The sequence below is a fragment of the Euprymna scolopes genome, chromosome 36 (genome assembly GCF_053919585.1).
Source record: "Euprymna scolopes isolate OS-2025 chromosome 36, ASM5391958v1, whole genome shotgun sequence".
NCBI lineage: Eukaryota > Metazoa > Mollusca > Cephalopoda > Sepiida > Sepiolidae > Euprymna > Euprymna scolopes.
Window position 1 is genome coordinate 54,620,671 of NC_136517.1, and position 16,538 is coordinate 54,637,208.

Sequence of the window (16,538 nt, forward strand, 5' to 3'; positions counted from 1 at the left end):
ATACTTCAATTAGAAGTTCTTGTTAACTTCCATCTTCTGACTTCTTTTTAATTGGCGACAAGGAAACAAGACATCATTCTATGATATAAAGAAAATGGAATTTGCAAAAGATTTTAATTTCTTAAGTTATTTTATCATGTTAACATTAAACTAATTTTTTTAAACATTTGTTTTGAAATGTTCAAACATCTTTATGCTTATATGATATTGGTTCCTCCCCCCAAAAGATTAAAAAATAAATTTTTGGTGCATGTATAAAGTGATGACCTTTTAAACTAACATTTCAGGTAAAAACATAACATACATATGTGTCATTTTAAAATTAGTATGTATAAATTCCAAAAATTCCCCCCAAAAAATGATCTAGTAGAAGATGTAGTAGATGTATTTTTAGCAAAATATCATCCACAATTTGAGATTGTGTGCTTAAAATGGCGAAACCTTAAACTCGAGTTATCCCCCTTGTTTGCCATGAATTGATTTCAACTCTTCCATATTAAAGCATATAACCAGACTCGATAAATACTTTTTTTTTTTTACAAGGGTGTCACCACTTATCAAGGCCCAGAGGCCACTCGAGGATAAGGGTTAATAGGTATACATTAGTCATTGTGATTTTAGCATAGTAAACAGTGGGAATTTTGTAACTTGGATTACTTAGGGGGACGATTCAATTAGAACTTGTTCACATTGGACTTTTTCTTTTTTCTTTTTTTTTCATAGGTATCAACACATTATCAAGGCCAAGAGGCCACTCAAGGATAAGGGTTAAAGAGTGTACAGTAGAAATTGGACAATATAATAATCATTAGTAATGAAAATTTGGTAAATTTGATAACTTATATGGAACGGCTCATCAAGAACTTATTTACGTTAGACTTGAAGACAACCATATTGTAGTCAGCCGGAAAGCAGGAAAACGGAAGACAATTTCACAGGCGTGCAGTTCTAAGAAAGAAGCTTTGTTCATGGAATCTACGTTTAGGTTTAGGCACAGATAAAGAGTAGGGGGAATTATTGATAGTGTTTACAGCTAGACGAGTGTCTCTTGTGAAAGTTTTGCGAGGGGGGACCATAGATTGAAGCTCAGTCAAACACTTTCCATGAAAATAACGATACATAAGAGACAAACTGTTTTTACTTATTTTTCTACTGAATAATTTTTAGAATTTATACTAATTTCAACATGACACGGAAATATGTAATAAGATTTTCACCTGAAACGCGTTGAGTTAAAAGATCATTAACTTACACATTCATAAATTATTTTTTTTTAATCTAAGTAAATCTTACCTGAGTTGGATTTCTAGACTGTCTGGAATCCATCCGTGCAGATAAATAATACTGAAAAGAGAAAAATAAGTTTATTTAAATAAGAAATTAAAATGAATGTACTTTATAAAAGTGAAGAAATATGCAATTGTTTGAAAGTAATAATCTTAAAATTCAAAAGAATTGGATCATATTTATCACATTTTTTTCTTGAGCTTTTCCTTTCTTTTTATTATCTTTATCTTCTATAATATAAATCTTACCTGTCTGTTTAAATGTATGTTTGTATGTCTGCCTAAAACTTTGAACTAATGACGGATTTTCACAAGATTGGTATCATTTTGAAGCTCGACCCTTCAGATGACAAATATCAAAAAATTAGCTAAAAATATTAATTCCTTCACCCTCAACTGGGCACTTTTCTACAAGAAGGGGGGGGGGGTCGCTTTTTTCAACAGTATTTTCGAAAGTCATTGCCTCTTTTTGATTAACTAGCCTTAATTCAAACCTTTGCCACTTACAGTTTGGCGATGGCCGCAACAGCTAACGCGTCACATTTTTTTCCGCCTTTGTGGTACAAGTTCAAGCTTGCCTGCCTACTACCACTTTTTTTTTTTTTTGCTCAATACACACCTCTAAACACCTGAGCGACACAAGCCAGCCAGGCTAGTATTTCAGAAATGTCATTTAATGTCGGATGAATTAGGGTTTAAAAACCCTAGGAGGAGGAAACAAATAGAAACATTGCCTCGACCTAAAAGGAATCCTTCACTGATTAAGGGCAAGAAAGGTCAGTATTCTAAATTCTCTATTTTAACATCAGCTTTTTAATGTAAGGAAAATATTGTTCACAAAAAGTTTTGTATCCTACCCTAAAAAATAAATATTTATTCCCTCTACAAAAAAAACTTATGTAACTATTAAAATGTGAATACTTATCACTCGTTTATTTAACATTTTTTATAGTTTTAAATTTGTAAAAATAAATTTTTTTTAAATTTTATTAGAGAAAAAAAAAAAAAATATTGCTATTTATTAAAAATAGCATTGAATTTTTTTTTTTTTTTTTTTCAAATAGTAAAATATTCATCTTCAAAAAATTGAACAGTTTGCTTTCATGTTCTGCTTGTTTTTTTTTTGTTTTTTTGTTTTTTGTCTTCTATCTACATTTAATGGCAGTAGTAATCCTTATGACTTGAAATGTTTGGAGTTAAGTAAAAATGAAGTTTGTTTACTTGGGTACCATAAAATGAAATCATATCTTTCGTATCTTTCATTAAATGCAGTTTACATGGGTAAAGTTTAAACTTTAAACCATGAGATACTCAACACAATTAGAATCGACCAGTCCATCCAGTGAGATTATATTTTGTATTTTTAATAAATATTTGAAAAAATAAAAAAACAGATTAACTATCGTTCCTACATCATGTCAATTGATTTACATACAGCGTGGCTGGTCAGAGATCTTTTTTTTGTCTAAGAAGCATCATGGATGAGAAGTACAATGCACTTAATTTTCATTTCAGTAAAAAAAAATGTACAGAGATAGTATATCTAAATCAAAACAGTAAACCGAAATAATGTTTCATGAAGTTTTTCCTCTTTTTATTTTTGTTTTAATAAATTTCTCTACAAATATTGCATTTTAATTCAATCGAATGATTAAAGTACAGAAAGTTCAAATTAATGGCAAAAAATTTAATAAAAACAAAAACAAAAAAAGCAACGTTTCGGCCAACTATTCCTCTGGCCTTCATCAGGTGGTAACCGCGACGGGATAAGAACTCTGAATCTCCTAACAGGGCCCATGGCGCAGTGGATAGAGACGCTGAATCTATGGTTCGAAGTGAGAATTGTCTAAAGATAGCAGTTTCAATCATACCCAAAGCAGGCCAGAGGCTTACTTGGCCAAAACATGGTGAGACAACAACAACTATGGATGGCAGTGATTGCTGAAAATGCAGTTAGGAGATTCGGAGTTCCTATCCCCGTTGAGGTAACCACCTGATGAAGGCCAGAGAAATAGCTGAGCAAAATGTTGTGAAACAACAACTAAGAAAAATAAGGATAATAGTCCGCAATAAATAAATTAAATAATAATACTCATCTCAATAATGAATTCCAATTAAATAATATATATAAAACAAAAAGCTTTTATTTATTCAAAAGTTTATCGGTTAGAATAAAACTTTGAAAAAAAAAATAAACTTTGTTTAATTTTATAATTTTTTATATGATCACCTAGTCCATTTATGGAATCATAAATATAGGTTCAGCATTTGTTTTTTGTTTTTTTAAATTAATATTGGTTGATAAAAAAAAAAAATGTCTATTGCTATGGACAACAAATAGCGCAGCCATGACAAGTGATCTAAGATATTATTTTCAGGGTTATGTTTCCTGTGTTAAGTCTCCTATTGCTTACTTTATAATGTCTAAGAAAAATGCAATTTTACCGAATTTTTTCCGTAAAAATTACTTTTCACTATAAATAAATTTCTACTCAATGATTTTTCTTAATTTTTGAATATATTACTAGTTTCGGCATAACAATTGAGTACGTAATATTGTTTATGCTTAAAAAAAAAAAAAAAAAAAATCGATCTGTCGACCGTAGCTTAACAAGCAACCAATCTTAACAAGCAACCAATTTTTACAAAGTTCCGGCTTAAACATCTTCACACTAATAACTTATAAATACCATTCTAGCAGAGATAACTCGGTCAGTGTTCCCTGGGTGTCAAATATCTTCGACGTATTTCGACGTATATGATTTCGGTTATCTTTAACATTTCAGTTCTGTAATGACTGCCAAATGTTTGAGATTAGTTTTGTCTCTTATTGCAACCAGTGTAAAGAGCAAAAATAATTTCCCGTATTGTTTTGTTGGTGGTGTTTTTTTTTTGTTTTTTTTTTAAATAAAAATCAAATAGGGATTTTGCATAAATGGAATTTAAATATTACAAATTTACAAATTATCAAATCATAAAATCAAACAAATTGAAATATTAAAAATGTTCTGATTGTTTTTTTTGTTTTTTTTTATATGATAAATTGCTTTTTTATCTGACGTCAAAGAAATTTGTGGAATTTCTACAAAAAACTTTGTCATTAATTCCTTTCATTACAGAGAATTTTACTCTACATGAATTACAGCAGCCTTCTGCACAACTGATGTGGCTTCTGGAGTCGTCGGGATCAATAGTGATCATCCACTGCATGTTGCTGTAAGGTATTATAGCTATGTCGGCCAGCCGTCACAATGCTAGTGCCTGCACTGGGACATGCGTATCAGCCAATGATGGATAAAAGAGTTAATAGATCTATTGTCCACAGGCACCATCATTGTCTGCACCCCCCGCTTCTACATGTCAAAAAATGTAAAATCATGGCACTTATTAAGATAGAGTTGGTAGATAGATTTTTTTGATGTTTTAAGCCAAAGCAGAACTTGCTTGATTGTGTTGAAAATAGTAATATCTAAAAATTATGAAAATTCAAATAGAAAATTATAGGGCCATTCCATGTTACGTGTGTTACAGTTCAGACAGGAAGACCTCCAATCTGTGGTGGAATGGGGACAAAAGTGGTTGGTCGCATTCAATGCTGCCAAGACTAAACTAGTTTCATTCCATAATTACAAGAAACCCTCTCTACCACCTATAGCAATGGCCAACGACTATCTGAGAGTACATCTTTCAAACTCCTTGGCCTAATGTTCACAGGAAACATGAGTTGGAACAATTACATTGAAGGCATTGCCAGGGCCGCTGCAAGAAAGGTGGGCTCTCTCTACTGTGCTAGAAAACTACTAACACCCGAAAGTATCCTGTACCTCTATAAGGCCACCATTTGCCCATGTATGGAGTATTGTTGTCACATCTGGGCTGGTGCATCTGCTACTAGTCTCTCGCTCCTTGACAAGGTTCAAAAGAGAGTCGCAAACCTGATAGGCCCTGAACTGGCATCTAAGCTTCAGCCTCTGTCCCATCGACGAAATGCTGCATCCCTCTGCCTTTTCTACAAGTATTTTAGTGGTGAATGCTCTGACGAACTGCAATCACTTGTGCCCCCACGACGTGAGCACCCTCGACAAACCCGACAGGCTGCTAAATCCCATCCCCACACTGTAGAGATCCCTAGATGTAAAAGATCTTTTTACTCCAATAGTTTCTTCCCCAGAACCGCTAGACTCTGGAATTCCATTCCAGGTCCCTGCTTCCCCAACAGTACTGACGTGCAGAAGTTCAAGTGTAACGTGAACCGACATCTTGCTGCCCAAATCCCTACATAGTACCCCAGTAGTTGTTGCCCCTGATAGTAGTCCCCTACACCAAAGTGGCAATTTGCCTTGTTTGGGGTGAAAATATAATAAAAAAAAAAAAAAAAAAAAAAAAAAAGACAGGTTTTCATTGATTAAATTTATTTAAAATCTCCCTTATAATATTTAACTCTTTTCTTTTTGGCTCATGTATTCTTAAACCATTACTCGTTTATGTAGTACATAAAAAATCCCCATACTTATGACCATTTTGTTTAGAATAATCTTGTTTCTAGCGTCACGTGCATTACATTCAGATGAGAAGGATATTTGAAAAATTTGTAAACAATGTATAAACTCTGAATTGTGCCTTTATTTTTTTATGAAAACAGGGTTTTCTACATTTTTAGGGAGTAGTCTAATTATTACAATAGTTATTTGATAAATTGTTATTCATTGACACCCTGAAAATTAAGGAATTTGTTGTCACATGTGTTACCCATGTGAAATTTCACTCACTTCCAAAGCTCTGTGAAGTCGGAAAGTAGTCAAATTTTGTCCTGAGAGAATTGGTCATTTGTTTTGGCTAGTACCGTCCCTAGAAAATTTTCATTGAAAATATTTCAAACCTGTGCAGGTTAGTGTAAAACTTTGTTTTTTTTTCATATATATATATATATATATATATATATATATATATATATATATATATATCATAAAAATATATCAGGTAGTTTGTTGTTTTTGTTTTTTTGTTTTTTTTACTGTCTGAACCCAGTTTGGTGACTTAATGTAAAATTCGAACATGTCCAGCTTTGTTTTCCATACGGTTGATAAAGAAAATTATTTTTTCAACTTTTTCGTTTATTTCCATAATAAACACATGCACGAAGAAAATGAAAGAAAATTAACTAAATTATTTAAGTTAAAGAAAAATTATATAAGTAAAAAAAAAAAAAAAAAAAAAAAAAAAAAAAAAAAAAAAAAAAAAAAAAAAAAAACTAAACAATGGGTAAATAAAACAGCGGGGGTGGGGTGTCGTTAAAGCATCTTTAATTTTTCTTTAACTTAAATAAATTTAGTTCATTTGTTTTTATGCACAGAGAAACGATATAAGTGCAGAGCACCATCCTAACGAAGCAAAAATGACTTTCACTTAGATCCGATATCTACTGTAATTTAAAGGCTTATTTTTATTAAATACTAATTTCTGAACGCAAATAGGTCACAAATGAGTAGGTAAAACTGTTTTTCACTAATTTTCCAATGCTATTTCCTTTAAAGTTCAAATTAATTTATGTCGGAAATTACGTATTTATTGGCTGCCAGTGAATTTGAATTACATGCATAATACGGATATTCATGTCTTGAAAACTACTTATCTCTGCAAAATTTAAATGGGCCATCATCAGAATTCAAAAATAGATACATTGGCAAACTGGTATGTATGTTATCAAAAAAAATTCAAATGCAAAGTTTCCTGGAAATATTTTGCTACATCACATGGAAAAGGTGTTGTTGATGGAATTGGTGGCTCAGCCAAATCTCTGAGAAAAAGAGTCATGAGGCCTCAAGTTTTGACAAGCTTCTTGGCTTGACCATTACTCCTGATCTTAAATGGAACACGTACATCAAATCTGTTGCCAGGGCCGCTGGAAAAATGGTGGGATCTTTCTATCGATCCGGTAGATATCTCACTGCTGATGCTATTCTCTATCTATATAAGAGCCAGGTACGTCCAAGGATGGAATACTGTTGCCACATCTGGGCAGGAGCTGCTAGAAAGGACTTGGCCTGCCTTGATAGAGTTCAAAATAGACTTCGTAGCCTCGTAGGAGATGTCCTTTTCTCTTCCTTGCAACCTCTATCTCACAGAAGAGATGTTGCGAGTTTGTCTCTGACGTATCGTTATTTTCATGGAAAGTGTTCATCTGAGCTTCAATCTATGGTCCCCCCTCGCCAAACTTTCACAACAAACACTCGTCTATCTGTAAACACTATCAATAATTCCCCCCACTCTTTATCTGTACCTAAACCTAAACGTAGATTCCATGAACAAAGCTTTTTTCTTAGAACTGCACGCCTGTGGAATTGTCTTCCGTTTTCCTGCTTTCCGGCTGACTACAATATGGTTGTCTTCAAGTCTAACGTAAATAAGTTCTTGATGAGCCGTTCCATGTAAGTTATCAAATTTACCAAATTTTCATTACTAATGATTACTATATTGTCCAATTTCTACTGTACACTCTTTAACCCTTATCCTTGAGTGGCCTCTTGGCCTTGATAAGTGGTTATGCCTATGTAAAAAAAAAAAAAAAAAAAGGTAAAAATGCTACAAGTGTACAAAATTCTGCTGATTTTTACAAAGTAGCAAAAGATGATATGAAGGAAGTAACTGTTCTTCATGTAAGTGAAGAAAAAATTTCAGAGATGATAAAAGAAAAAAATCCCTGGGAAAATGTTAAAGATACCTCAGGCATCAGTAAGATGCATGTTATTAGTTGTTGTGATCGTTCGACTCTAGAAATGTTTAAAACAAATTTAAGTAACGATCCATCATCAACTATTGTATATGAAGACGAGGATGTAGATAGAGCGAAAAACTGAATATTGGTGATTGGGCCTTAGTCTCCTATGATGGTAAAAAATGTCCTGGTGAAGTTTTGTCAATTTTAGATACTGATATAGAAGTATCAGGAATGACGTATTCCAGAAAAGGAAAATGGTAGTGGCCAGATAAAGCTGATATAATTGCATACCAGCCCGAGAACGTAATCGGAAAACTGACTCCACCAGTTCCACCCAGTAGGAATGGTAGATATTGGAAGAAATCAGGATGTTCTTTATTATTTTCAACCTGAAATTTTTCAATAAATAAATCTATTTTATAGCATTGTATGAGTATGTTATTATGTTGAAATACATTGATTATTGAAAATATTCAAGTGATATTTTGACATGTAACACGTGACTTTAGCATGTAACACACTTGACGTCACGTGTGTTACACAAATTCAAAGTGTTCTTTCAAAAAGAAAAAGTAGCTATTTTTTTTTTTTGTTGCTATTATTTTGTTTGCGGTAATATACTAGCTTATAATCAGAAAGGATTTTTTGCTTAGGGGTTTTATTAAAGAACTAGCGAGGGGGTACACGGCAATGCCCGGGTGTTTTGAGGTGGGTGTGGTTTTGGATAAATCCAAACTCCGGTGGGGGTAAAATAAACAAAAAGTTTTGGTGGGTGAGTATGAGGATCGAAACGAACCCTTGAGGCAAAGTTGGAAATGAAAGTGTGAAAAAACAAAAAACAAAAAAAAACGTGCGACGTTAACCACAGGGCCACGGAGACATAGAAGAGAAATATGTTTGAATTTATTTATTTAACTATTGACAGGTGGCAGCAATAAAAGTTAACTCTGCTGCTTCTATTTAACCTAATTATTGAGGTCAAATAGAAGTCACGCAGTTAGCTTGGGTTTGTTTACCCAACTTTGACTGGTTTTTTCCCCATGGGGAGGGGGAAAGCAGCTCCCCATTGTCCAGATTGATTAGCAATTGTCTGAGGAGTTTGTCCCCACATTGATCAAAGCTGATTGCTTCTGGACGTTTCTCGGTGCGATGCCGAGAACACGTCCATTTGAGTTTAGTTTCACTTTATTTATACTAAAAAGCAGGAAAGACAGGCGACAGAGCGAAATAGCACGAATCTCATAAAAGTCGATGTAAATAAATGTAGAGGCGACCTGCGTTCCCAAATTGTAGATATTATTATCTATCTATAAATAGTTCTAAGCGATCGAAATCAAAACAAAAAACACAAAAAAAAAAAAACTAACATAAGGCAAACAAACGATGTTAAATGTAAAAATCTGAAAAACAAAAACAAAATATAAAACAGAAAAACGAACGTTAAAACTTCTGAAAAATAAACACCAAAACAAAAAAAATAAAAAACGCGTGAAAAATGGCTTAAATAAGCCTGTTTCAATATTAAAATTTTTAAAAAAATCGCTGGGTACCCAGGTGTTTTTGGGTGTGTGTGGTTGGTCGGCATTGGGGGGGGGGGGGTTAATGAAAACCTAAGAATAAGCGAAGTAAAAAACAGAAAAACGAGCGTTATGTGAAAAATGGCTAAAATAACCCTGCTTCAATATTAAAATTTTTAAAAAATCGAAAAGAAAAAAAAGAAAAAAAGACATCTCACACCACGATTCGAAACCAAAAGGTTTAGATAATGACCTAACGCTCTAACCAACTGACCTAACACGACGTACATGAAATTGTGTCAGTTCTTCAAATATTTAAACTAAATCAGGTTATGATGTCGTCTGACACATGCGTAGAACCGTGGCCTTCGTTTTTAAGATGGCCGGCCAGCTGAAAAAATGACGTCATCGCCGAGGTCCCAACAAGCAAGATATGTGGAACTCTTAGACTGTCAATAATGAACAGTAATTTTTACAGACAGCGTTACAAAACTTCAAAATTGGATTAAAATAAAGAAAGAACACGATGATTTATACTGAAACTCATCTAATATTAATAATAAAAAAAAAACACAAGTTATTTGTTTAAGTATATTAGCAATTGAATATTTCGTTGTATTATAGATTTTAAAGATTAGAATGCGTTCTTTAATTACTTATAAATTACATTTTAAAAAGTGAAGGAACATGATTTGATTTGAAATAAACTTGAAGTTTATTTAATATAATTAAATGAAAATTATGCATGTAAGATTATGAATATTTGAAGCAGAACACAAGCGAAACATTTGATGAGTTAAGACAATAAACAAATATTAAAATTAAACTTTTTTTTTAAAATCAAAATGAATATTTTTTAATCAAAATGAACCACAATATTTTTTCAAAATCAAAAACAATATTTTTAATAAATTCATGAAATATTGCACAGTAAAAAAATAATTAACCTAAAGAAAAAATCATGTTTCTTATTTAAGATTATTTCACCACATAACAAAAATAACATGCAAAATCATTTTTTTATATCCATATTTTCAGTTTATTAAAATACGTGGGTTTGTATTACTGTACACAGATTCGAAAAAGTTGTCAAAAAACAAATATATAACAAATAAATGTTATCAAAGGCAAGATAAGTTACTTTTCTGCCAAACTTGATATATTTTTTGTGTTTTTATTCAATGTAACATGTTTATTCAGCTCGAAAAACATACAGTGTTTACCGATGTATTCGAAAATTCAAGATGGCGTCTCACACCCTCTTTAACACCGTAAGTTTGAAAAAAGGTGTTATAAATAAAAAACTATTCGAAATACTATTAAAAACCCGCCGAATATATGTCAACCTATGTCACGGTAACATATATTGAGCGAGTTTTTAACAGTATTTTCTCCGGTTTTTTATTTATAACATCTTTTCCCACACTTACCGTGTTAAAGAGAGAATCAGACGCCATCTTGAATGTTCCAATACATCGGTAAACACTGTATGGTTTTCGAGCTGAATAAACATGTTACATTGAATAAAAACACGAAAAATATATCCAGTTTGGTAGAAAAGTAACTTTGATAACATTTATTTGTTATATATTTGTTTTTTGACAACTTTTTTGAATCTATGTGTACAGTAATACAAACCCGTTACTTTTTACGGCGGGTTTTTAATAGTATGTTGTATAGTTTTTTATATATAACACCTTATCCCAAACTTACCGTGTTAAAGAGAGAATCAGACGCCATCTTGAATTTTCGAATACATCGGTAAACACTATGTTTTTCGAGCTGAATAAACATGTTACATTGAATAAAAACACAAAAAATATTTGGTAGAAAAGTAACTTATCTTGCCTTTGATAACATTTATTTGTTATATATTTGTTTTTTGACAACTTTTTCGAATCTATGTGTACAGTAATACAAACCCAATTACGTTAATGAAAAGACCACGAGTGAACGCGCGTTTTTTTTTTTTTAGTTTAGTTTCATATATATATATATATATATATATATAAATAAATAAATAAATAAGTATTTTTAAATTTTATCTTTCTAGCTTTAAAAAAAAGTTTTAAAATTTTATCAGCCGGCATAATTTATTTTTAAATATTGAAAAATTTCAGGAAAATTAATTTTTGCTAGATTTTTAAAACACGTGTTTTAAAGAATCGATGTTGTCTCGCATTTTCATTAGTTTTGTATGCTGTAAAATTTTTTTTTTTTAATATTAGCAATTTATTTGAAGCTCCTTTTGAATGGAAAAAATTTAGGATGATAATATTGAATTAAATTATAGTTACATCGTGTTAAATACAGGGGGGGGGGAGCACGTTAAAACTTACTTTGCTGAATGGAGATGGTGTAAAATCTTTTTTTTTTTACTGCATTAAGATTCTTTATCTTTCGGAAATGAAAATACTGTCACTTTTTGGTCCTTTATGATTATTTCCTCAGCAATTTGGAACGATGCACCGTGAAGGCATTTTATTAAAAAAAGAAATATTACACTGACTCCAAGACGTTACGAGTGCCTACCGGTGACTACCGGTGTTACCGGTAAGGACTATCCGTGATGACGTCAGCAGATAAATTATTTTTGCCCAACTGGCCATCTTGTCTTTTAAGACGGTCTTGGTAGAACTGATCTCATTTTATGCTCTTTCCAATAAACTGAAGATAATATTTTAGACAAACGTTTTTTTTTTTTAAATTCACCCCCCCCCATTTTCAAGTGTATATTAAAAAGTAAATAATTAATTTACTCAAAGTTTTATATATCACAAATTGAAGATAAAAGATCAATAAATAATATATTCAAATTTAAAACTCAAAAAAAGTAGTGTTTTTTAGAAATTTACCTATAAAGTCCGGATTTTAAAACCTGTTTAAAAAAAAAAAAAAACACTGTTTGTTTTTGTTTTGTTTTTTTAATGAAACCTTGGTCTTTGCTCCTTTAATTGAAAAAATAATTAGGGCTTGAATTACATTTTTCGAGGAGTTATAAGCTTGGAAAGACGGGGTGAAATTATTCAATATTTTTCACGAAATTTGACACACAAGGAGAATAATCATTTTTTTTTAATTGGAAAAAGTTGTTTGCTTTTTTTTTATTTATTCAAAATAAAACAATTTAAGAAACTTTAAATTGTTAAAATGAAAATTTTTTAAATGGGCAGATTCAAACCTCAAATCTCCATTCAAATATATGTCATCAGAGTTCAATTAAAGAAAATGAAAGTAAAAATCAAAACCGGTTTTTTTTCTTTTATTCTACAAAAACAACGAATGTGTGTGTAAAAACGAACATAGTAACAGGTGAAAAAAATACAGAATAGATTGGATAATATTGTCCTGAAATTGATAAATAAAAAATCCTTTATATAAGAGGTGTGTGCATCTTCTCGAGTGATTCCAATATGGGGAGGGGGGTCGATTTACTAGAGCATTGTATTAGAAACTGAGCACTCTTTACAAATATTTAATTTTTTGCTTTATTTTTAGTTTATTTATACACACACACACATATATAGATTAGTGTCCAATCCCCTGAAAAAAAAAACGAAAAGAAAAAAAAAACGAAAAGAAAACAATATAAGAGGGGTGTGTAATGTACACGTTGACCTTGATTTAAAAGCTAAAAATGGACTGGGTATGGGTGGGGTCTTTCTTTCAACCTTAAGACTCACCTTTAAAATGATTTTTTAAAGGTTTTCGGAAATGCTGAAAACTAATATCACATTCAAATTTGGGGCAGACAAATAGTTTTGGAGTTAAGATATTTTTCCCAAATGTATTACTTAATAAATGTCAGTGGTGTTCGCTATTCTTAACATGGAAGGAGGAGAGTGTTAACACACATGCGCATTAGTACTTGTTCAGTTTGGAAAAAAAACATGGGCATTAGTGAAAACAATGGATTACATTGAATAATAAGGGTCTTACTATACGTTTTTAGCATATCCCCAAAACCTATAAAAAGCGTCATTTTAAGGTAATTGTTAAGGTGGAAAAAAAGTAAAAATTTACCTAAATTTATATACAAAATTGAGCCCTTAATCAGTTTTCTTCTTTCCGACAAAATTTTCAGGATGTTCACATGTAACCGGTTAAAAAAAAAAAATAAAGTAGAATCACATTTGGGGTGGGGAGCTAATTTATCAATATATATACATTATATATATATATAGCTTTGTTTTACTTTGGCATCGTTGTTGTTCTGTGTGACTGTGAACCCGGCGGTGTATGCAAAAGAGTCGTTCCTGGTAATGTTTTAAGTAAAACGTAAATATAATAATAAAAAAAAAACGGGGACGATTTTTCATCACATATTTTTGTTAAATAAATTAAAAAATTGTATATTATAAAAAGTGCATAAAGTCTATTTTTATGTATGTATGTATGTTAAAAAATTCAAATAAAGTACCGTGAAAAAAAAAATAAATAAAAAAAATAAAAAAATAAAATAAAACTAACATTGACGGAGACGAATTTTTCGCATACACCATCATGTTCACATTTTGCAGGGATGCCAAAGTAAAACAAAGCCATATATATATATATATATATATATATATATATATATATATTATATATACACACACACACACACACACATTAGCCGGCTGCCCAGCATTGCCTAGTCGAAAAATATGCTTAAACATGATATTTTGATTAATGCAGAGTTCATATTTAGTACTCAATATAAAAAAGTTTTAAAAAATTATGAAGAAAAAAAAAAAAAAAAAAAATTTACCACCATCGAGAATTGAAACCAAAACGTTTAGCTTATGATTTAATTTTTCCTTTGACGTTACTGCCTGAGCTATGAAGACATATTTGCTACAGGGCTAAAAATTAAAACATGAATACCTATTACGTTACGCATACATATTTATAATGTCGCCATTCGACCTTCACCAGCCAAATTCCATTCTTTAATTTTCAAACTTTTGTACCAATTTTCCCCAGCTAAAACCCTAATATAGTTTCATATGGGTTCAAATACCATATATATAAAGCTTCATGTCTGTAGGCCAAAAACTGACAGAGGAGTTTGGTAAGCAGATTTTTTAAAACAAATATATACGTCTTATTTTTTATTGCCGTTTTTTTCTGTTTAGTTACATTATTGTTTCAGCTACGCGACCGTTTTTTGGCTGTAAAGTCTGAGGAGGCTACATAACGGCAAAAAAAACGGCCGCGTAGCTGAAACAATAATGTAACTAAACAGAAAAAAAAACGGTAATAAAAAATCAAACGCATATTTGCTCTACAACAGTATTGAGCACTTTCTTCAGGTTTTTATTAATTACCATTTCTACTATATATATATATATATTATATATATATATATATATAGGTTTGTGTTTACTATAACCTTTTTATGCAAGTATAAATCATGTAAAATATCTGCATGAATAATTACACGTAATAGTTAACTAATGATCATCCCATAAAAAAACGAAAAAACTAATAGGGAATTAATTAAAATAAATGTTTAAAAGAATATGCAAATTAGATCAGATGAATGCAATTCCACGACCGATATATAACAAAGTTGTTTCTTTTTAAATAAATAGAAAAAGGGTTTTTAATATCAATACACAAATAACCCATATATATATATATATATATATATATATATATATATATATATATATATATATATAGAGAGAGAGAGAGAGAGAGAGAGAGAGAGAGAGAGAGAGAGAGAATAGACTGAACGGAGCAAGGATTGCAAATTCACAAAAAATTAGAAATTTCAAGATGACATACCCAATGCTCTTCGTTGTAGTAGGGTCGTTTAGCCATGGTTTGAGGGCTCTTTACGGGATAACAACTAAAATGGTTGATTGTTAGACTAACAGCTTTACTAAAATGATAGATTATGAAGCAATTTTCGAGGAATTTCTTAGAACTCTATTTTTGCTAAATTTTTTTGTTCTACTTTTAATATCAGAATTATATTAAAACACGTGGGAGGAAAAAAAGAACAAAAAAAAAATATGACTTAAAAAGTTTTCCAAGAAATGAAAGAGAAACAAATTCCACGAAATTGTTTAGAAAAAGTAAAAATAAAAATGCTTTCATCAGGAAAATAAAATTACTCCCTTGAAAGACAGGTTACAATAAATACCCGGTTGAATGAGTGTTAGGTTGCATTGGGGGGGGGGGGGGGGGGGTTATGTTCCAGGATTTGAGAACAGCAGATCAACCTGTTCTGATGCTAACCCTTCTATAATAAGGCAATTTTTATTTTTGTCTACCGCAAAAGTGCCTCTTTTGAAGGAGCTGCCCCCCCCCCCATATTAAAAACAACCTATGGTTTCAAATGATCTGCAATAACAGCAAAGGGAGACTGGATTCCAAATATTTCTCATGTTTTATCTCCCCTCTTTTGGAAATAGGGTACGATTATGAATATTCCCAGTAACAATAATCCTTATACACTGAAATTTACTTTATATATGAAAACCAAAAGAGGAGAGATATAACATATGAAAAATATTTGGAATCAAGTCTCCCCTTGCTGTTATTTCAAATCATGTGAAATCATAGCAAGATTTAGTCTCCCCATATATCATATGTATATGTGTGTGTATATATATATATATATTATATATATATTTGTAGTCATCAACATACAGTCCTGTTTTGTTGTATCACAATTCATGAGTGCTGCTAGACTAGCACCTCTCCTAAGCCGAGGATTGAACCTAGAACCTAGAACCATCGCACTGACAGTCAGCAGTTCTACCGATCGACCCACGGGAGCGGCGCCCGTAAATAATCTCGCCAAGTCTATTTAAACAAACATCCGTCCACTACTTGTACAGTGCTCTAACCGCTTTATTTATAAACAAAGAGTGAGTGTTGTATTTTTCAGCCAATTAAGTAATTAAGTAGCGGCTGAGATCATTTACGACAGTGCTCTACCCAAAGAAGGGGAGGGCTTAAAATATATATATATATATATATATATATATATATATATAAGTACGGGTGTGGCTCAGAGGTTAA

The 16,538-nt window shown here is 31.5% G+C and overlaps 1 protein-coding gene across 4 annotated transcripts in view; it reads right to left on the reverse strand.

The window, feature by feature from the left end:
- The window catches only part of LOC145260499 (uncharacterized), a 139,936-nt gene that overhangs the window by 68,927 nt on the left and 54,471 nt on the right, over positions 1-16,538 (reverse strand). For 3 of the 4 annotated variants that reach the window (XM_080118611.1, XM_080118612.1, XM_080118613.1), the window contains one exon: positions 1,294-1,344. In XM_080118611.1, the coding sequence (XP_079974737.1) occupies positions 1,294-1,326 (33 nt within the window). In that variant the 5' untranslated portion in view covers positions 1,327-1,344. Of the gene's footprint in view, positions 1-1,293; positions 1,345-15,293; positions 15,729-16,538 lie in introns of those variants that run through there. The other variant, XM_080118610.1, reaches the window with a different exon arrangement.